The 22344-nt window shown below is 40.9% G+C and overlaps 1 protein-coding gene across 2 annotated transcripts in view; it reads right to left on the minus strand.

Moving 5' to 3' along the window:
* The window catches only part of STARD13 (StAR related lipid transfer domain containing 13), a 222589-nt gene that overhangs the window by 65703 nt on the left and 134542 nt on the right, over positions 1 to 22344 (minus strand). For both annotated transcript variants that reach the window (XM_065896194.1, XM_065896195.1), the window contains exon 2: positions 2364 to 2435. In XM_065896194.1, the coding sequence (XP_065752266.1) occupies positions 2364 to 2435 (72 nt within the window). The remainder of the gene's footprint in view (positions 1 to 2363; positions 2436 to 22344) is intronic.

Here is a 22344-nt window from a genome sequence, read left to right on the forward strand (position 1 = left end):
GAAGTTCAATGGCCTCAAGTATTTTATTTTGTAACAAAATCTTGAGTCACTTTGGAGTGTCAGCAAAATACTCAAACAACTGATTCTATCCAATAAAAAAGGAGAAATTCTGACATTGTAACTTTTCTCCCACAGACTACTCATGCCAGATTTGGAGGTCATGGGCAACGCTCAGGTCACAGTGTTAATTTTAGGTACCTCATTTGTGGAGGTAAAAATCTGGAGATCATTGGAATAAAGTCTATGGCCAAATCTAACCATCAATGTTGGTCCATTATCATCATCCTACCATTCTTTCTCTTTCTCATCTTATATTTGACATTTGTCAATCATAATAAATCTAAGGGTACCAATTTTCTTATTGCAAGTTGAAAAGAGAAACAATTCCTCTTCTGGTGAAAAAAAGTGAATTCCAGAGTGAATTCTAGACAGTTCCTGAATGTAGACTGTCTCATTCTGCTAGAGAGGGAGTTAATGTGTAGTCATGAGGAACACAGACATGGAAGCCCAGTTGCTCTGGCTTTAAGTCGTGGCTCTGCTACTCACTAGCTGTAGACTGTGGGCAAATCACTTACCCTCCTCTGGGACTCTGTTTCCTCATCTGTAAAATGGGGATGATGATAATTATAATACCTCCCCTATGGTGTTGTGAATATTAAATGAATAGTACATGTACAGTGTTCTGAACAGTAGCTGGCACATAGTAAGCTCTATAAAAGTATTTGTTCCTATTCTTATTACATCCATTAAATGCATATGGCTTAAACACAATCTGACAAGCCCATCCCACTTATGAGATACCTTTACTTCTTAGTCATTTATAGACTCTTCACATTTAAACTGCATAGTATTTTGAGTGCACATTTGAGTAGAAAATCTATCTCATGAAGGAGCATTCTGACTCTTCTACTTTATAATCTTGTAAAAGTCACTTAACCTTTTTGGGTCTCTCATAATCAGTGTATTGCTGGTGGGGGTGGGGGAATAGCGGCTGCTTAGACCAAAACTGTAAGACCCTCCTCCTTGTCTAAAAGGCTATGGTTTTTTGAAAGCCTTTATTAGAGACCTTAGACTTCACAGCACATTCAGAATTTAAGTGAGAGAGGTAGAAGGATTTTTGTTTGTTTGTTTGTTTTCTAAAATAAAACTGAGCTTCTAGGTGAATAGATGAGATTCACCAGTGAGTAAAGGTTAATTTTGTTGATTCTTTCCATCCTACATGAATTTTACATCATCAGGAACAGAAGTCTATACTGTCTAGTATAGAGCATACTACATATGCTCTTACCCCTAAAGATTCACTCTCCACTTTTTTGTAAACTGCTTTGTGCCCCAGGATCAGCTGTGGATGGCATTCAAGGGGATCCATGCCCTCTGCTTCCTTTTGTGTTTGGCCAATGGGAAGCCCTGGCTGGAGATGGAGGAAGGGAGGAGTGTGAGGTCAGGGCACTTACTCTCCTGGTTGTCTCCAGGGGAGGCTGCCATCACCAGCTGTGTCCTCCACTCCTAGGGCCTGCTCTGAGATCCTCTCTCCTTCTGGGTTCTGGCACCCTCTCCCTCCATTTATGGCTTTGGGCCTAGGGTAGTGACAGCTCTGCTGCTACAAGCTCTGGGCTCCTGGACTGTTCCTCGTGGTTTCCTATGCCCTGTCCACATCTTTGCAATGAACACTTTTAGAAATAAATCCCCCTCAGATTGTCTTGAGTATGCTTACTGCTGGGATCCTGACTAATTCACTATACGACTATCCAGGAAGCAGATGTTTTGGTTATAATTTTAGGTATCAGTAAGATAAAGGTGAGTATGTTTATTAACTGTCAAAACATCAATGGAAGTAAGTATGATGCTGGCAATAGAAGCACCTTACTTAAAACCCTGAAAAATAACATCCGATCCATGTTACATCTTAAGCATTTTCAGGTTAAGTAAACAGAACTCAAGAAAAGTCTCAAGATAAATTAGCTTTGTGATTTCTAGGAAATTTATCAACAATTCATTTATTGTACTTTCAAGAAAACAGAGAGTGAAGAAAAAACCCGGAAAGGGATAAGGAAGGAAGTGCAGAAAAGCTGCTGTTGGCAGAACACTGGAAGGAAAAGGCAGAGCTGGGATCGGCGGTAGAGGTGAGAGCAAAGCAAGAAGTAAAGAAGGGAGAAGGAGGGAGGGGCCAAAGGTGAGGCAGGCTCAGGAAGCAAGCCTCATTCCTAAATCGGCATCAGTATAAGCCGTGGGCATTGCAAAGGTGGAGGCAAGGAGAAAGCAAGGAGAAAAAATGGTTGAGAAAGATGTGGAAGTCAAAACACACCACAGGACATATTTTGAATTTATTCTCTTTATAAAGAGAGAAGAAAAGCCCAACTTACCCTCATATAACTGAGCATACTGCGGAAACCCGGCAGCGCGGAGCCAGTCACATGCTTCCTTCGCCTCAATTTCTGAAAAATACAACAAAGGGAAATGTGTGAGTCCAACGGCCACCCACTGCTCTCTACCTCCGCAATGAATGAGGAACTGGTGAGCACTGTGCATGTTATTACAAAGCAGAGTTGTTCTCACGTAAGTCTGTGTAAGTAGCCTACACAGAAATGGGTATAAAGTGAGCAGGTATCACAAAGGTACTTGTTATGTGTCTGCTGAGCTTATCTTCAATGCTGATCCATAAGTATTTGGATAATAGCAAAACCACAGACTACAGAACACAAAGGCTGGGTTTCAGGGAGGGAAAAATGTCTTCTTTATACACTAGGGAACCAGGGGACTAAGGAGGAGGCGGAAAAACTTCCTTATGATTTTTTTTTAATAAATTGTTTTAAACTTTCAAAGATAAAGCTAAGACTATTTATTCTACATTCCTTTATTCTTTTACTCTGGGGATAATGAAAGAACGAATACAACTGGGCAGTTTGTAAAAATGTATTTTCTCATAAAGAAAGGTATTAACAAAAATTCAGTGTGTTACTATTTCTTTAATTTTACTAATGGCTTTAATTCCCAATGCCTTGTAATAAGATGTGCATTCATCAAGCACATTCTAATGATTTTCAAGCTGCTGAGTGCTGCATGGAACAGTAAAGCTGGTTACCCGGAACTGAGACATGTGTTTGATGGCGCTGCTAGAATCTCTGAGGGCCAACGTTGACATGTCCTTTGGGTGACCGATTTTGGTGTGGACATACCAAGAGTGCACGGGACCACCTGCCTGGAGAACTTGGGAGGGAGATGGGGAGAGTCTACAGTATGTGAACCAGGTCACTTTTCGACCTCGTGAATCCTGGATCACTTCCCAACCACAACTCTGTTAGATAAATATGAATGCAGGGGAAAAGAAGTTCATCTGTCAAAAGTCCAGTTTCTCCAAACAAAATTAAACAGCCGATTATAACAGGTCTCTACCCAGGCCTCTTCCTCTGCTGTTGGGAGGGAGCCCGGTCAGGTCGTTGTATTTCCATTTACTCTGACGTTCATTTTCCCCTGTAGCCAAAGTTGGAGAGTACCAGGTGTTCTTGGGATCACTTCATAAAAACGATCCACGCTAGCATCAGCAGTGGGCCAGAGACTGCAACCTACGTTGAAAGCTCAGTGTCTTTGCAGCATGATGTCCAATGTGACAGAGCTATCTGGTCTATGTCAGGAAAACAGAACGAAGGCCAGAACATCCACAGGCTCCAAAGGGAAGAGCAAAAGCCTAAAGCCCCATCCCACTGATCTGGTTGGATGTGGGTTGAGATATGTTATTAAATCCAGGGAAACAGGGCCTGTGGTGGCCCCTGTCCCAGAGTCCCTGCTTCTTTTGGCATCCCCTAATCCATTGTCATTCCAGAGACTGATGATTTCTAAATCTTGGGTTTTTTCTCTGACACGAGGGTTTTTTTTACATACTTACTAGCAGCACAGACCTAATAGGTCTGATTCCTGCCTTGTACACATCATTCAGAAATATCTGGGGCACCAAGCTGGAAATAAAAGCATTGCTATGAGGAGGGGTGAGACCCACAAGTGCGGTTCAAAATGAATTGGCTGGATTGTACTGTATTGGCTAACTTGGGTTTTCCCTTTGGAAGGTACAAAGCGCAATTATTGCACGTCTCTAGAGTTTTATTTAGTACTCATTTGAGAGTCCTTATGTGAAGGCTTCCACTTTGATAACTGCACAAGTACTTCAGGCGAAGTAGGAACTGCACATTCTGACTGTAACATGGAGAAAATGTGAGTCACTCCCGAGTCAAAGATAAGCTGTTGCCTTCTAAAATTTCAAGCTTCAGATTTGCTTTCTTCTTCAACATACTACAGGGGCTAGTGATGAGAAAATACCTAATTTCTAGACATGCTCTAAACAGTTATGAGTCAGCAAGTCTTAGAGAGAAGCACAGAATTCTGTTATGTGAACTACATGAATAGCAGGCCTTTTTCTATTTTATTATTGCTTTTACTATTATTGAAATGTACCGTTAAGCAGGAGAGCCCCAGAGAGACAGACCAAGAAGAACAAATGGGGGCGACTTGGAAGGCAGGAGCTCTGCCACACAGCAAGCTCAAAGGGGAGCAGGAAGTAACTTGTAAAGGAGCGAACACTCCACCAAATGCTGTGGTAAGAAGGACAGAGAGCTGGGGTAGAGGCGGGCAGCAGGGGTCCTCATGGAAAGACTCTCTTTGAAACTAAGACTCTGGTTGGGCAGTGGAAGAGGGCTCAGGCTAGCCTGGGAGATTTTATTTAAAAGGCTCCCTAGATAACTTCGTTTTGTTTTTTCATAAGAGTAACCTAGATAATGAACTGAAACTCTACCCATACATAAACATAAATAATCAAATCTTAACCAGAACCCAGGTAAATCAAACTCTCAAATAAGCTGATTTTTTTAAATGGGTTGGCATTTTGTTTTTAAGTCTCCCAGGCAAAAGACAACAAAAGCTGCAATTAGTAGGGGCTTCCCTGGTGGTGCAGTGGTTGAGAATCCACCTGCCGATGCAGGGGACACGGGTTAATGCCCCGGTCCAGGAAGATCCCACATGCCGCGGAGCGGCCGGGCCCGTGAGCCATGGCCGCTGAGCCTGCGTGTCCAGAGCCTGCGCGTCCAGAGCCTGTGCTCCGCAACAGTGAGAGGCCACAACAGTGAGAGGCCCGCGTACCGCAAACAAACAACAAAAAAAGCTGCAATTAGTAAATAATAAATGAGAAGAATCCACATCCCAGCCATGGTGGATGGCTCCTCCCCACCACTCCCCACACCCAACTTGCTGTTCTGTTTCTGAAATGTCTCCCAAACACATTCCCCCTACTCTTAAGGGCAAAACCACCTAGTGACAAAGCAAACAAACAAAACAATGGAGCACAATTAACCACTATCAAATATGACTGCCCACCAAGCTGAGTTGGAGATAAAAAGAGCCTTACGTTTCCTACTGATTCCCCACAGCCCCTACTAACACCTGTCAGCCAAATGCTAATGTGTTCCCCAGGGCCTATTACCCATGCAACAGCCAAAATGCCTGGAGGAGTAAGAAGGAATCATTACTGCCAGTGTCATGTTTCACAAGGCCTACATAATGAGAGTTAAATGACATTTGAGGAGAGTGTGAAAATCTCTTTTCCACTGAGCTCTTGCTTAGCCAGCACAAAATTATGTAAAAGCTTTAAGGGCCATTCAAATCACATTTTGACAGTTTTATTTGTTCCCCATTTCCAACCCACACCTGGCCCTGTGGCATCTCCAGGGCTAAAAGGCAAAGCACCAACCTTCTGCAAGTCTCCTGCAGCAAATGTAAGTGTGGGGAGAAACCAGAGAATGCCCTTGACAGACTGGCCTACTGATCTCGACCATGGTTACCACATTGTAACTGGAGAAAATTCATTCTGTTTGGCTCTGGATATGATAGGATTTCAATAGAATTTTTGTAATTATTATGTACAAAAATCATTTCCATTCTACTCTAGAGTGAGCATCTGTTTTTGCTTGCCCAACATCCTTCCCCCCTCGCTCGGATAACAGAGCCTCTTCTACATGGTTTAGGTGGGCCCGACACTCCTGGTCCCCTCCAACCACATTCCTTGGCCCTCTCACCACCACCCACATGGATGACCTGCTCCTTAAGACAACCCATTCCCCTAAGTCCAAGGAAACCAAGGAGTTTTGGGATATTAAGTCAACAGTTGTTTGGGGGCTGAAATCAACTGGTTGAAAAGGGAGATATTCAGTTTTTCAATTGGTAGCTTGACCTGCACAAAAGCCAAGCAAACCTTTTCAATCGACAAATAAAGAAGATAGTTTGGCGCTTGGCATGCTCTTCCATCACGTATCTGTGATTCTACTTGGGGGAAAGTCACTCACTTTGCCTCAGTTGCCTTTCCTACATGCTTAGACCATGCTCGGACCTCTGTCCAGAGACAGACACAGCTGAGGGAGGCTGTCTCATTGGGTGCCCGAGTTGGTGCACATCAAAGGGCATGAGAACGAAGTCACTGTGGAAATTACCATAGCCTGTGACACTGGTTTTAGAAAGTATTATCACATTTCTTAATTACATGTGCTCAGTGTTAAAAACATAAAAATACAGAAAGGCACAATGAAAGAAAAAAGTCAACTCTTGTCCCATTAGTTAACATAATTCAATATATGTTATTTGTCAAACTGGTAGTGATGGTAATGTCTTTGGTTGACTACCTTCTGCATATAACAAAATACATTGTGAATATTTTCCCATATCATGGTATTGTTGGTAAAAATGGAAAATTTACTTTGTTTTGAGAATGATGCTTATTTTTTAAATACCTAATTTTTGAATACTGCCAATTGAGCTGACAACATCAAGGTAGCCAAGAGGAAACAGTTCAGTAGGCCTTCATCAACACAGTCTGATTGTGGAGAAGGCTGGAGGTCTATGTGAGTTAAAAGAGATTTATAAGCTGTTTCTTTAAGGAAATATCACCCGATGTTTGTACAGTCAGGTGGACAAGGCTCCAGAGGGCCTCAGTCAAGTAAGGAGTTGTATTGAGCGCAGCAAATTTACCGCCCAGGTTTGCAGGCCTCCTTTCTTGTTACTCTCTCATTGAATTTTTAAACTGGTGCTTCTAAAGTGCTCGGAACAGTGTGTTCTCCTACCTAAGCATTTAAATGCATTTTTTTTTTAAATTTACGTTATTCTCGGCATAGCAAATACTTCTCCCATAGCTAACCCAAAGGGATACTCTTCTTTCTAAATACCCAAAGGTATTTCTAAGGGACACTCTTCTTCTAAACCAAAAATTCAAATTAGGGCCGAATTAAGTATTATTATCATCAGAAAACTAGCTGGCTAGAAGGAACCCGGTTTACCGTGGAAAGTTTAAGGCATATGTATTTATGTTCTTACAAATCTCCTGGAATTTTGATGGACAAACTGGCTCCAATTTAAGTAGGTCTTAAACGTTCTTAACGTCCATTCTTAAACGTTCATTAAAAGTACTCAAGAGAAGTTGGGAAAAAAAGACAACATCGATCTCCATGTGATTTAGAAAAGTGGGCTTGAGAACAGTGTTTTGTTTTTTTCATTTAAACTGGCTGACATGGTGGGCACCCTGCTTCTGAAAGATTATGGGTGACTCAACCACCACAAGATGTCTGCAGTTGACACAATTATCACTATTAAAGCATATCCAAGGTATTAACATTTCAACAGGCTCATGGTTGTCGGCTTAGGATGGTTTGCACCGCTGAGTTAGCTTCATTATTCACGAACTTCTTCAGACAAATGACTCCTTTGTTTTCAGATGAAATTTCTCAAGTGAAGTCCCTATTTATTGAAGCTGTGTTTATTCCATAGGCTGTATTTATTCCACAGGCTAGGCCAAATTTGTCAAAACCAGTGCCAGAGTATCCATTCTGTCCATATGTGGACGAGAATGATGCAAGCATTAATATTAGGTAGGACCATGCACTACCACCATCATCCTTCTCCTGGGAGGGCTTTATAACCCTCATCACAGGTTCAGGAGGGAACACCAAGTTTTGTAGTAACAATAGGCTTTGATTTAGGTCCCATGTCATGGCAACAGGATACATCTTTTTGCATTCTTTGAATTATATATTTATTGCAATGTGTAAAAGGCCTGAATAAGTCTTAAATGTATACCAAGTATAATATTTTCTAATGTGCATAGCATTTTATTTCCATGATATTCTAAGTTACTAATAGAATTAAAATACAGGTTATTTTAGAAATTTAAGATTATTAATCTCTGAACATTCAAATCAGTGAACCAAGTGATAAACAGCCATTTTATCTCCCCATAACTTAAGGCAACCTTTTTTCTGATGTGTAGAAAAATATCTTGCACTCAGCTAATATATAACTATAGAAGAAAGAAATAGGAAGATGTATATATCCTCAGGACACCTAATTGTACTCAGTTAAGATGGAGAATCATGGCTGGGTTTATGTGTACTATTTTCCTGAAAGCAAGAGTAACAGACATGCTGAGACGTACTATTCCATCACCAATTCTTAACACTAGCCTTATTTCTCAGGTTGTGAAGTATCTTCTGCAAGCTGGATTCATAACAAATCTAGCCACTTAAAAGTAATTTCTATTAGAGTGAAAAAAAATCAAGCAAATTCTATACCTAAATAGAAGGTCTATTCTTAGTTACTCAAGGGTTGTTTGTAATCTCTCTTTTTCAGCCTTTTTGGGGAAAACATATATATAATTTATTATTTGTTTACTATTAAATTTTTAGTATGATTATAAATTAAATTATATATTTTAATATATTTAAAATAAATTTACACAACCATAAATTTAAAATTCTAAATAAAATTATATATTTTATATAATTATAAATTTATAATGAAAACACACACACACTCTAATACATTCCTAATGAGTCCCTGCTCTTTCCAGCTGCCAGGGAACTTGCAGTTCTCATCCAACTGGGAAGCATGTACTTTCCTATCCCACTGATGTCCGGCTTGGCCATAATGACCCACTCTGGCTAACGAAACGTGGGCAGAAGTAATGAATGCGAGTGTCAAGCAAAACTCTTCAAAAGCCGTCAGCTAGTTCTGCCAGCTCTCCTACCCTTCCCTTGACCATGAAGCTGGTATGTCTCAGAGGCTATTCTTCAGCCTGGGTCCTGGTATGACGACACAGGGAACAAAGCCACAGCAGAGCAGCTGCTGACACGTTATGTGAGCAAGCAATAAACTTCTGTTGCTTTATGCCACTACAATTTGGGGGACAACATGTGACAGTGGCATAATCTAGCTTAAGCTAGTTTAGCACAGCTGCCAGCTGTGCCTTTTATAGATGAAGCATAGGGATGCACTACAAACTTTTATTCCAACTTGAGGCTGTTCCTGGATATCCGTTAGTGTGTCAGAAAGGAACACAGTCAGTCTCCATAATAATTTCTGCCTGGAATTCTGCTTCTCTGCCTACAGTGCCTAGCCTGTATGAAATGTTCAAATGTAAACAATTCTTTCACGCCCATCTGTCACATGGATCCACACGAGTGTGTGTGCACACACATTACAAAACACACACTTTTTCTCTCACCTACACATACACACTTACATCACAGAAAATCAAAAGTTCAGTTGCAACTGAACAAGGAACAGAAATACTATGCTCCATGCCCATATTCCTAATAGTATGAAAACAAGAACAAAGATCACAAACCTCTCCCCCACACCCCCGCAATCAATCTCAAAGAAAAGGAAAGCAGAAAATATATGTTCTACTAGCCAAATCGTTTCTGAACAGATTGTTTTACTCCAGTTTTCCATGAGGCAGGGTAGCTCTTTATTCTCTCCTTTCATTTGGTACATATTGTTCCCATCAGGCACTTGCGGTATCTCTCAGGGAGGCTGCATGCATACACAAGCACATGAACATCCCCAGCCTTGCGAGGTTGTGGAGCCACTGCCTACCACTAAATCCCGAGAGATTCTTGGGGATGGAGTCAGTTATGCAACTGAAATGCAAGGTAGGGGAACACAGAACTGATTCAGACAATTAGAAAGAGGGTTGCAATTTGCCGCCCTTGGCCAAGGTACCTCCATATTGACCCACCAAGATAACAGAATCTCGAGGAACCTTTCTTGGGACAAGGGTATGAAGATTCTGGAGATGGCTTCTCTCTCTCACTTGGCTTCTTTGGCTTCTATTGGAAAGGTGAGGAATAAGAGTCCATGGCAACTAACTTGATGCTGGCTCTCAGGAGCAGAAGCTCTAACTTCCACAAGGTCAGCCAAATGGCCAGAATCAGAAGAGTCCCTGTCTATTCACTGTGTCATGCCCATGACTTTTTGTCCAGGGAAGAGCAACTGCTTTGGACAAGTCCTACCACCACTAAGAAGTCAGGTATCTTGGCTTTGGACAGGTATTCTTCCATCCTATATTGCTTTAAGACTTACTCTTTAAATGTTAAAAAAAAAATTATTCATGTCTTTAGGGAATAAAGCCCCTTCTATATCTATTTTAGACATATCTGGATGTCTGTACTTATAAAGGCTTATCTGCTATTCCAGCTGCTTAGCCCAACCCTTTTATAATCGTGGGTACTGCAATTACACCAGAGTTTTCATGATATCAGGGAAAATTGTTCCACGCAGGCATCAGAAGGAGCACAGATCTGTCTGGATAAAATAACTACAAGAATCCTACAGACCCTATTCATGTCTTTCACTCCCCGTAGGGCTGGCACGGCAAGATACAACGTCACCAAAGCTTCTGACTCCCAACTCAAGGCTTTGTGCATTTAATTTTTAGCAACTCTAATACCTGGATCAGTCAAAACTCATGTTTGCTTAATTTAATCCCGAGATAAGACATGCACAACTCAAGTGTAATTTTACTACCTGGCTATACATAAAAACTTGATGGTGTATGTGTGTGTGTATTATTTTAAAATATTTACTGGGATAAATTTTTTTTGTTTTGTTTTGTTTTTGCGGTATGCGGGCCTCTCACTGTTGTGGCCTCTCCCGTTGCAGAGCACAGGCTCCGGACGCACAGGCTCAGCGGCCATGGCTCATGGGCCCAGCCGCTCCACGGCATGTGGGATCTTCCCGGACCGGGGCACGAACCCGTGTCCCCAGCATCGGCAGGCGGACTCTCAACCACTGCGCCACCAGGGAAGCCCTGGGATAAAATATTTAATGATAATTTTTCAATGTGTCTTTGCCAGTTTTCTGGAACACTTTCTACTTTTATGCAGTGGCATTGGTTCTGTGAATGATTTTCTAAAGATACATCACTTATCCCAGAAAATCAGGGCAGATTCAAGAAATTAAGTTTTTATTAGGTCTTCAGCTACGGATTCATTTTTCTCCATGTTCTTCAAAGCTAAAGAGACCATTGAGCTTAGAGGTTCGCTCTCTAAACATTGGGATTTCTATTTTGCAAATCATTAATAGACACTGACATTATATATCCCTTACAGAGAGCAATTTAAAATGAATGCAGGTAGTTGAAATAGCTTTACCTGATTTAAGGTGGGGGGAGATTAAACTCCCAATTGAAGAGATGGAAAACAACCTGTATGCTGGAACACCCCTTTTTCATCAAACACAGTGATACATTATTGATTTGTGTCACACTATTATCTACCACATGGCCTACTGATATTAAGTCAACTAAACACCCCATAAATATATCATGAATGCAATCAAATTGGTTTTTAAAAGTTACATAAACTATAAAAAAGTTTTAAAAGTTTAAAACATGATAAAAGTTTTAAAATCTTCTAATAGTTCAATTTGTAGATAGTAGATAACTTCTAATTTTAAAGAATTCTTTGGGCCTCAGTAATTACTGTTATAAAATCTTAATTGGATCTCTCCAGATTTCAAGAACATAGTAGGAAATGGCAGAACTACGTGTCATGTAAACACATGACTACTTCTAAATGGGGGTCTAGGCAACTCTAACTCTTGTACAATATAAATGTAATTTAATTACCTGACTAGCTTTGAGCATATAACAATTTTAATTAATGATGGTCTTGACTAATATGTTTGCCCAAATACTCACTGAATTCAGGTATAAAAGGACTATTTCCCTTAAGAACAGAGTTGAATAAGAGACAAAAGTGACTTAAAATTTCCTCTTAAATGAAATCAAACAGAAGAGAATCAAAATCTAAACCTAAGATTTGAAACACCTGAAAGAAAGAAAGAAGGAAAAAAGAAAGAAAAATCACTTTCATTCTATCATCTGGAGATCGAGTCACATTTTGTTGGCATATACGTAATCTCTCTTTCTTTTACTAGGAAGATGTGTACATGTATCGAAGCCAAGTATACTACCTATTTTATATAATCTTTAAATAAAATTGCAATCTGCTTTTTCACTTGACAATGCATTCTGAACCTCTTTCCATGCCAACAGATGTCCTTCTCAAACATTCTACTTGGCTGAATAACATTCCCACTGCTATTATTTTAAAAAGCCCCTTCTTTTATCAGTTTAGGCTTCCACAATCATACGTTAAAAATAATAAATCCAGTTCTCTGGAGGCTTCCATTCTAAATAAAGAATTTTGCCAGAATGTGCATATCCTGGTAAACGTACTTCTGGGTTGATACTTCTCATATTATTTTACATTCTGGATTAAGATGCATCTCATATGGTTTTGATTTATATTCTCAGCAGACTTCAAAAAAGGAAATTCCAAATGGAAGTTTATTCATACACCAGAACTATGTTTAAATGATGCTACAGGGATATCTTAAACTAACACAAGTCAGGAAGTTCAAAGTTGAGGTTAGATCTTGGACGATGTTCCCACCTCTTCCTTCTTGGTATTTTGAAAGTGGAGATTTTATGTAACAGCTGTTCTGCTAGTCTTTGACCTCCTACATATGTATTTAGATAATTTCCAAGATGAATTTCAAAACTTTATGTAATTAGCATTTTCTAAAGGGTGTTGCTGCAGTTTCAAGGTTACACTTAAAAAACAAAACAAAACAAATAAACTAGACCAAATAAAGAAAAACTCCCCAACTTGTTTCAATGACTAGATGAATATTTGGAGTCTACAAGACTCCTAAAACCTTTTAAATAATCAAGAGCAAAATGTGACCCAAATTCGAAAACTAGCAAATTCACCAAGAGTGAATCTCTTTAGAACAAAACAATTTTATTTTTGTGTAGGGTTAATGTTTTGCCTTAAAGGAGAGTTCAAAATGAAGATAACGTTCTGATTTCCTTTTGCTCTTAACTAATGGCATACCTATTACTTAAATAAAACAAGATTCTTCTCTTGTTGAATGCACATACTTAGTTTTATGAATTAACTTTTTTAAAAGAGCCTGTCAATTTGTTTAGAAAACGTTCCTTTATCTGAAGGCATACCAGACTAACTGGATGTAAGAGGTAACATGGCTTACAGTGGTTAGAAGCACTGACTCCACCCCTCATTACCTCATGACCTTGGATAGATTAATTTCAGCATGCCTACAGGAAGGCCTAGGGGCCAAATACCCACCCTTCACAAAGATTCTTCTTACAAGAAGAATCCAACAGGCAATTCATTTTTTCATTCTATAGAAGATTTCATTAGACTCTTTCTGTTAAATAATGTTGTATCGCAGGAAGCCATGCTTTGCACCATACAATGCTGTTCAACAAGATGTAATGAGAATCATAAATGAAATGTGACACTTTGAAAATGGTAGTAAGAGCCTCCACCAGCTGCTGCTTTCAGGATATGAACACCGGATTGGGGAAGGCAGTCTTGTGATTATAGTTTATGATGTGCTTACCGGTTAATAAGTAAAATATTAGCAATCATGTGCTTGGTACGTGAAGATCTCAAGGACAAAGATATGTTTAAACATACCAAACACATCAGAGGCCTGGGAAAGAAATCTGTATCAGACATGTAGCCTTCATTAAGGGAAATGCTGTCAGAAGATTATTTTTCCATGTTAAAAAAAAAACCAAAAACTGAACAAATAAGTAAATCTTGAGCAAGGGATATGGGCTTCCTGTGGATTGAGGACGGGGAGAAGTTGAGGCTTAATGTGGAGCCCAAGGTCATTTGCCTCCAGAGATCATGAGTTTCCCAGATAGGCTTCCTCTCAAGGTCATTCCCACTATTCAAAACATCCCAGGTGTGTTTTCAGGGATCTGCTTTGTGAGGAGGCAACTGGAAGCTATTCAATAGTTCCAATACCGTTCAGATACTTCAACCATTCACATCTAAAAGCAAAGGAATATTTTGCTCTTATGCTTAAAATGATTATAATGAATGTTTCATGACTGCTCACAATACACCCAATGGTGAAGAGAAAATTTAGAAAGCAGTCCTCTTTGAACCTTTTTCCAAAATGAGGAATGGTGAGTACATATTCACACACACACACACACACATTTTAATTGAGATAAAGTCTGTCTTGTTTAGGCTAATGTATAAACTAAAGGTCCTTAACCCAGGGTTTTTAGAAAGAGCTTAGGCCTGGGAACTTCTTTGCATGAAAATATTATTATATAGGCACTTTATTTGCTGAGGCTACATAGCTTTCATCAAATTCCGATTCATTTATTTGACCACTGAAGTACTCCCATTTAGCCCAAGAAAGCAAAAACTTTATGCACCTTTGGAGGCTTAGAAAAGGGCCAGCTTTTTCCTGCTTTGTTCCCTGTAGACAATCGATTTTTGATTTTGGAACTTGGTGAGATAAATAATTTCTTTCTCTCTGTCACACACACACACACATACACACACACACACACACACATGTATACAGGTGCACATATATTCTGTAAACATATCACAGGTAAAACTGCAAGCATCCTTAAATAAATATGTGGATTTTTATATTCTCTTAAATTATAATATTGCAGGTACACATTACCAGATTGGAAAACAGAATGTATCTTTGCATGTCCAGTTCTTAGCCCAGAGCTTTGCAAATGAATGTTGACTAAAAGAGTGAAGGGCTATATTAAGAGGAAAATATTCAATATTTATAGTTTTAAATATTTACAGGCCAATAAACACCTAAAACATTTTTCAGATACATGAGTTCCCTCTGAAGTCACAGGGCTATTTTAAATATGGGAACATGTATTGTGAATGTACTTTGCAAACAGTAAAACCCTGTAAAAAACAAGGTTTTATATCCTTGGGCAGCACTGTCTTTGTAGACCTCAGTGTTGCCTAGGTTTTCTGAAGGGCAGGGCATTTGACACAGTCCCAGCACGGACTGGGAGAGTCATTCCTACGGGCCCCGATCCCTTTCCCTTCCCTCTGCATGGAATCCTTGGGAATTCCTAGTCCAGAGATTACTGCAAGATTTAGTCTTGGAAGAATAACAGCGTGAAAAGATTTTCCTGATTTTTCACAAAGGAATCACTCTCCCTTTTTAAGATCAACAAACCTGATTGGGATATATTCATTCATACTTGAAAATAACCAGACATGAGCATAGAAAAAGAATATCATACAACTTTCAAATGTTTTGACCACAGTCTTTAGAAAGAAATATACTACTAATAGTTGTGAGCATGTACATACATACTCAGAGACTGAAACAAAGTTTCACAAAACAATAATTACTCTTTATATGTATGCAATGCCACCTGACATTTTCTGTTCTGTTCTCTTCTATTAAAATTTGCTGCGTATACCCATTAGCTGACTTCATTACCCTCAGTTTAAAGAATGCTGCCTCAGATGACACTCTGTTATATGAGAAGCATCTGGTTAAATCAACGAATAAACTGAGTCCAGTTCTAAGAGTCTGACAACTGGTCTTCCTAGACTCCTTCCCTCTCCTGAATTCCTCATATTCTCACAAACTCAACCCCAAGACCTGCTTAGTTTTCCTCTCAAATGTGTTTCTCCAGCTTCTATCGGCCCACTTCCATTCTCTCTGCCTTAGTTTAGAGCATGATCATGTCCTGAGACGATTGCAACAGACTCCTAACAGGTGCTCCTAACAGGTGCCCCTGCTTCAGTTCTTGCCTTCCTGACCTCTCTAAGACACAGGTATGATCATTCTCCTTAGGATTCCTTCATGCCTCCCTGTCACCCGAAGAACCAGCCCATTACCCTCACCCACAGCGCCCTCCCTCATCTGGCCTCTGCCTACTTCCAGGGGCTCACGGCCCAGTTTGGGCCCAGGTACTGAAACGGCAGGGAGTTTGTCAGTCCCATGGTGCTGTTTCACGTTCCACGCTTGCCCTTGGGTTGTTTCTTCTCCTTTGTCTGTCCCATTCTTCCTACTTCTTTTTCTCCTGATTTACTCATTTGTCTTCTATCAAGATTCAGCTAAGACATCACTTTCCGAATCCCAGGTTAGCTTGTCTCTCTCTGGACTTTTGTACATTATAGTCCTTACGAGGTTAGACTGAAATGTTCTTGTTATACGTCTGTCTCCCCATTAGACTACAAGCGTTTCAAGGGCAGAGGTTGCCTGATTCACTTTTTGCACCTCTAGTGCCTGGCAGAGCACTTGAACCCAGTGCGTGTTCAATGCAAGCTTCCTTAAATAAATATGCTGAATGTGGCGGAGCTGAGAAGCTCTGCTTCTGTTCCAGGTGTCCCTTGGGTACCCATCTTTCACCAACATTGCCCTGCATTCATCCCAAATCAGAACGGACTGCCGCTCCTTTTATTTATTCCCAGCAAAGGACCTGCACATACTGCTGGTCAAAGGTCTTTGGCGAAGGTACCTCTGGCCCCTGAAAAAGCTCTCCTGCTTTCTTTCCTTTTTCCTGGTTTGACTGAAGGAGGCTGAGGGGCACATGCTGGGTTTTCATGCCTTCCGGTTCTATTTCATTTAAGTCTGCTGCTACTGTTGCTGGAGCTGAGGATGGGCTGAGTGCCAGCCCCAGACTTAATAACAAATCAATGACATGAAATCTCATGAAGCTTAGAGGTCTTCCAGATGTGGATTTGGAATAGTAATGGGAAGTCAGATTTGGTCCAGAGTCATTTCCAATCTAGACGACTCTGGGAGAAGGAGGGTAGTTCTGGTGATGAGCAAAAAGGGTTAGGTGCCCTCAGGAGCAGATCTGAGCCTAGTTCAGTCTGGACCACCCGAGATCTCCCTGCATATGCCTTGGAGGACACCCAGCTCCCCGAAGCTGCCCCATTCATTCCTCCAAGGGAATCATCCAGTCATTCCACAACGGCACCCCTGGGGAAGTGGGTATGCTTTCAGTCAGAGTAGAATAATGCCTCTCTACACACTACAGTAGAGAAATGGAGTAGAGCAATCCCCTCTCTTTAAATGTAACTACACCCAGCCACGACTATTTTGGTTCTCAGGAGCAGAGGGAAAATGTGTGATATACTGAGGTGACCTTCTTTTGGGCACTAGATTTAGTTGGGTCTGCCTAGAAGACCCTCCCCTTTATTCTTAGTTAAACTTCTCTTTCCTGGAAAAGGTAGCTTGTTGGACACCTACTCCAGGAAGCCTTCCCTAAACCCTTCTAACACTTATGGTCTCTCCCCTTCCATGATCCCTGGCTATCTTGAATTGTTATTTGACCTATTATTATGGTCATCTCTTAGTGGACTTAAAGTCTGAGCACAGTGAACTTGTAAACAGTAGGGACTCAGTACAATTTGTGGTGGTTGTAGCTGTTATGGCTACCATCAATAACTAACAGAAAGACAAGCTCATACATGGGTGTGGCTGGTGACTGATTATGATGGTGATGATTACTGGCCCTTGCTCATCTCTAGACACAGGAAAGTAACCTGGGGGAAAGGATGAGATTCTTTAATGGATAAAGCAAAGGACAGAACAGATATGGTAAGGAAGACAGCAAGTTGAGATCAAACCCCACCCCCCCACCAGAGTGTAGCAGTGGAGAGCAGCATAGAGTATGGGATTATTGTAGGGGTCCCTGAACAAACCTCATTACATCTCAAAGTCTCCGTTTCCTCATCCACAAAATGTGCATAATGTTATGGATATAATTCAGGTCAGCTGGAAGGATGTGAGAGAAACTCCAGAACAAGGAAGGGTATTTTGTGTACAGCTGTAATTCTGGTCCCTGGCACAAGGCTTTGGACTTTACTTTGTGTTTACAAATGTTGGACAAAATGAATTACGTAAATTGACAAAGAGCAGGCACTTAAAAGTTGGAGCTTTTATTATCAACTGAAATGAGTACTTTTCACATTTCCCCACTGACGTACTCAAATGGCAGAAGACAATAAACAGATGTCCTCCATGAATTTATTTCACATTTCTACCTATATAGAGGACGAATAAAACATGCCCTCCCTTATTTTACTACAAAAAGCTTTCCCTCAAATTTTAAGAAAACCAATGCTCCAAGATGTACCATCGTGGACATTCTGGGGGGATGAAGGGACTCAAATGTAAATTTAAAAGAGAAATTTCACTTTTAGAGAGATGATTTATCACTAGATTTATCTTATTTTTTAATAACAGCTTCCCTGAACACTAGAAAATGTGGGGTTTGGGCAAATGCCAACTCCATTCGAGACAGGATGACACTACTGGACCCAGGGGTTTGACTAGACGAACTGAGAGACACGCAGGCAATGGACAGCTGACGGTTGGTTGAGCTTAGATCACAGGATGGAGGTAGAATCTCTGCTCAGCAACATAAGATGTTGGCTTGAAAACAAAGACATTCTTAAATATATTTCTATAAAATAGCAGAAGATCTCATGTTCTGAAGGCAAGTTGTGCATTTCATTAAGGAACGCAACCAACATCCCTCAAAGATAACTTCAGAGATAGAACCCAAATTTGATCACTCGCTCTGCTGCTTAATATCCTTCAGGACTCTTAAATGCTTCCAAACGCAAATGCAAACTTCCAAGGACAGCATACGATTCTTGAGCTCAGCGTGGGTCCCCGGCGTGTCCTTCCGCATCTCAACTGGGCACGTGCCCTGGATGCCAGCAGTACTAACTCCCAGCTCCTTAAAACTGCAGCTTCCCGCCACTCCCGTCCTCTGTTCCCTGTAGGTACTTTTCCTAAATCTAGAATGACTTTCTCCCACTTGATCTGACTCGCTAATCCTTATTCTTCCTTCCCCCTCTATTTCTTTAATTCTCAGCTCTAGTTTTACTTTCTCTGCCAAGTCCTTCCTGACCACCGGCTTTCTGCCACACAGGTAGGTAAGGTTCTCCCCATCTCTCCTTGGCACCCTCTGTGTACCTCTGGCCCAGCACTTACCCTGGCACTGGAATTTTTGGTTTATTCTGCTTTTCTGTTACCCTCCACAGGCACAGTCTTTGCATATCCTGTGCCAGCAAAGTGCCCAGCACCCCAAAGGGGCTTGATTAATGTTTGCGTTATGAACTGAGGAAGCTTCCAGCACAGAGGCTCAAGAAATTTAGAGCGAGGAGTAAATGATAGTCCTTTCTCATGCTTCCGGCCACGGACAGAGAGGAAGAACCTCACTGCTCCCCGGTGACCTGTGAAGCAACAGCAAAGATTCCAAACCTCCACACTTCCTTTCCCCACTGTTTTCATTCACATTAAAAAAGGAACACCATGGATTTGCAACACAGCCTCAAAGTACTGTGAGAGGGAGACAGGATTGCATTTGGAACAGGAAGAATCACACTCTTTCTTATGAATCAAACCCCTAAACAGAACAAAATTTAAGGTGGAGTATGTCCCACTTACTCACATTATCAACAGCCCTTTAGTATTGAACAGAACTCTCTACTCGTGAAGGAAAAGCGCAAGAGTTACAATTCCAATGGTTAATCTTTTGCTTGAAACTTCCAAATCTTTTATTTCTCCTTAAAGAACATAAATACAGTTTAAAAACATTCCACAGTTGACAACAAGTAGCAAAGATGATGTTTCTAAAAGAATTCCTCCTTCTTGGTACAAAAAGTACCCTCATATATCCTGTAGGTACTAACAGATTCATGTTCATAACTGCTTTAAGTTCTATGCTTCTCCTCCCTCTCTGTCAAGTGTGGTTTCTATTTAGAGTCTAAACAGTCTATTGTTAATTACATATTCCATAATGTCACTTATTTTATAACACAATAATGGTATTAGCAAATTTGAAGTTAATAGTCCCCAAACAGCAAAAAAAAAGCAAAAACAAAAACAAATCCATACCCCTTAGGTTTACCGAATTCTAGGTTTTAAAATTCTCTTTGGCATAATGGTTTCTATTAGCAAAACCCAGATAGCACTAAATTACCAATACATTCTGCCAGAAACATCCTATGAAACTCTGCTCCAAGGATTTACAATCATTCATTCTAGGCTTCATATTGATACCTCTTTGTTTCCAATCATGCTGTGAAAATAGAAGGGAAACAATTCACAGCAGTGCTTCGAGACGCTCATCTGGGAAAGTGGGGGAGTATCCCTAATGCTGATGTCACTGTCATTTCTAAAATTCCAGCCCTGGTCACTCTGCCATCTGGGCTACTTTTCTATCTGGAATTCTCTCTCCCAGCCTTCCCTCACTACCCACTCACCTGACCCTTGGGGAAATCATGAATCACTTCCTGTCCTTTAAACTTGTGGCTGAACTTCCCCTTCTGTAACAGCCTCAAACTGGGGGGTGGGTGGGGGTTGGGGGCAGGCAATGAGAAGGACTGGGAGGGAGAGGGCTGCCTGGAAGGCAGGCAGAGGGCAGAGGAGTCGCTCTCCATCCATATTAGAGTGCGTTGCTGAGCACTGCCGACTCTTGTTTTTTTGGAGATGAATGATCGTTATCACAGTAGTGACCTGAGTTGCTCATTTTTTACTGCTTGATTTACCTCCAAAATCCTGATTCCATTCTTCACCGTTCTACTGCTTACGTGCAACTTCAGAAAGGATGGAGGGTAAAAGAAGTAAAAAGCAAATTCATCAGCCTCACATCTATGAAAAGTCTGATGGGGCAAATCTGAGACCTGCTTAAAAATAAGTGGTTGTACAGGCATCTATTTTATTGAGACCCACCTCCTTATTTGTCATTAATATTAATACATTGGACGTAGTATATGAGTCAGCTTTCTAGGTCAGTTTTTTATTAAAAGGATATTTTTACTATGATAAAGATTTTTTAAATTAAGAATTTAAAAATAATATCACGGCAGAGATAAGCTAAGTATTTAACAAACACATGGGAGGACTATGATTCCCAGCCTCCCTTGGAGGTAGGCATGTGAAGGAGGTCTGGACAAAGGCACGTGGGTGGACCTGCCATGTGATCTACCTCCCCCTGTCCTTCTCCATCCACCAGTGGATATGCCAGTGCCCAGGAGACATTGGAAGCTTCATGTTGAGTCAGGAGAGCCTCAGTTGGTCTATGTCTGGTGCAGAGTGTCCTCAATGTGAACAGGAAACATAATTTTAGTTGGCTGAGACTGTAACACTTTGAGGACAGGAACCGCTGCCTTATTTGACATTGAATCCCCCATGATTGGAAAAGAGTATCCCCTTATGCCTGGAAAAGAGCAGGTATCTGGCCAGTGTCTCTGGAATAATGAATGTTGAGTGAGTCATAAGAGTATACACGTGAAAAATCAAAACACACACAAAAAGTTAATTCTGAGAAACGTTTCTGGGGATGCTTTGCTCCTACACACACATAATCAACTTCACTCTAAATATCACTCAAAAACTCTTTTGTCGGGCTTCCCTGGTGGCGCAGTGGTTGAGAGTCTGCCTGCTGATGCAGGGGACACAGGTTCGTGCCCCGGACTGGGAAGATCCCACATGCCGCGGAGCGGCTGGGCCCGTGAGCCATGGCCGCTGAGCCTGCGCGTCCAGAGCCTGTGCTCCGCAACGCGAGAGGCCACAACAGTGAGAGGCCCGCATACCGCAAAAAAAAAAAAACAAACCTCTTTTGTCTTTTATGTTCATTTTTGTTTTCATGGAAAGCATCCAACTTTCAATACGTACCACAAACTAAGATAGATTGTGAAACAGTTTCTTTTGAAAAGGATTCAATTCTGACCCTTCTCCTCGACCTACCCCCACCCCCACCCTGAAAATAAACCCAATCTCAGTTGACTGAACATATTTATTTCACTGCTCATCAGTTTTAGAGAATCAAATGCATTTAAAAAGCAGTTTGGGGTTATCCAGACTTTAATGAGGGGATGCTGACTGTGGGAAGGTTTCCTGGCTTCATGTTCTCTCCATAAAGAAATTTCTTGCCCCCATCAGACTAATCCGTGAGTCCGTGAAAGTGACACATGGTAAGATTCTTTGCCTTAATAACAAAACCCATAAATCCCTTACATATTTTTATTTATTTTCAGGCTAAACTTGATTTCTAGGTTCAAGACTATGAAGCAACATTTGGCGTTTCCTTTTTAGACTAATTGTGACTAGATACTAGAACAGATGCTTAGGGTCTGTCCAGGAGATGCCAGTGATTCCACACCTTGTATTTATGTTTCTTTT

The sequence above is a fragment of the Phocoena phocoena genome, chromosome 18 (genome assembly GCF_963924675.1).
Source record: "Phocoena phocoena chromosome 18, mPhoPho1.1, whole genome shotgun sequence".
Classification (NCBI taxonomy): Eukaryota; Metazoa; Chordata; class Mammalia; order Artiodactyla; family Phocoenidae; genus Phocoena; species Phocoena phocoena.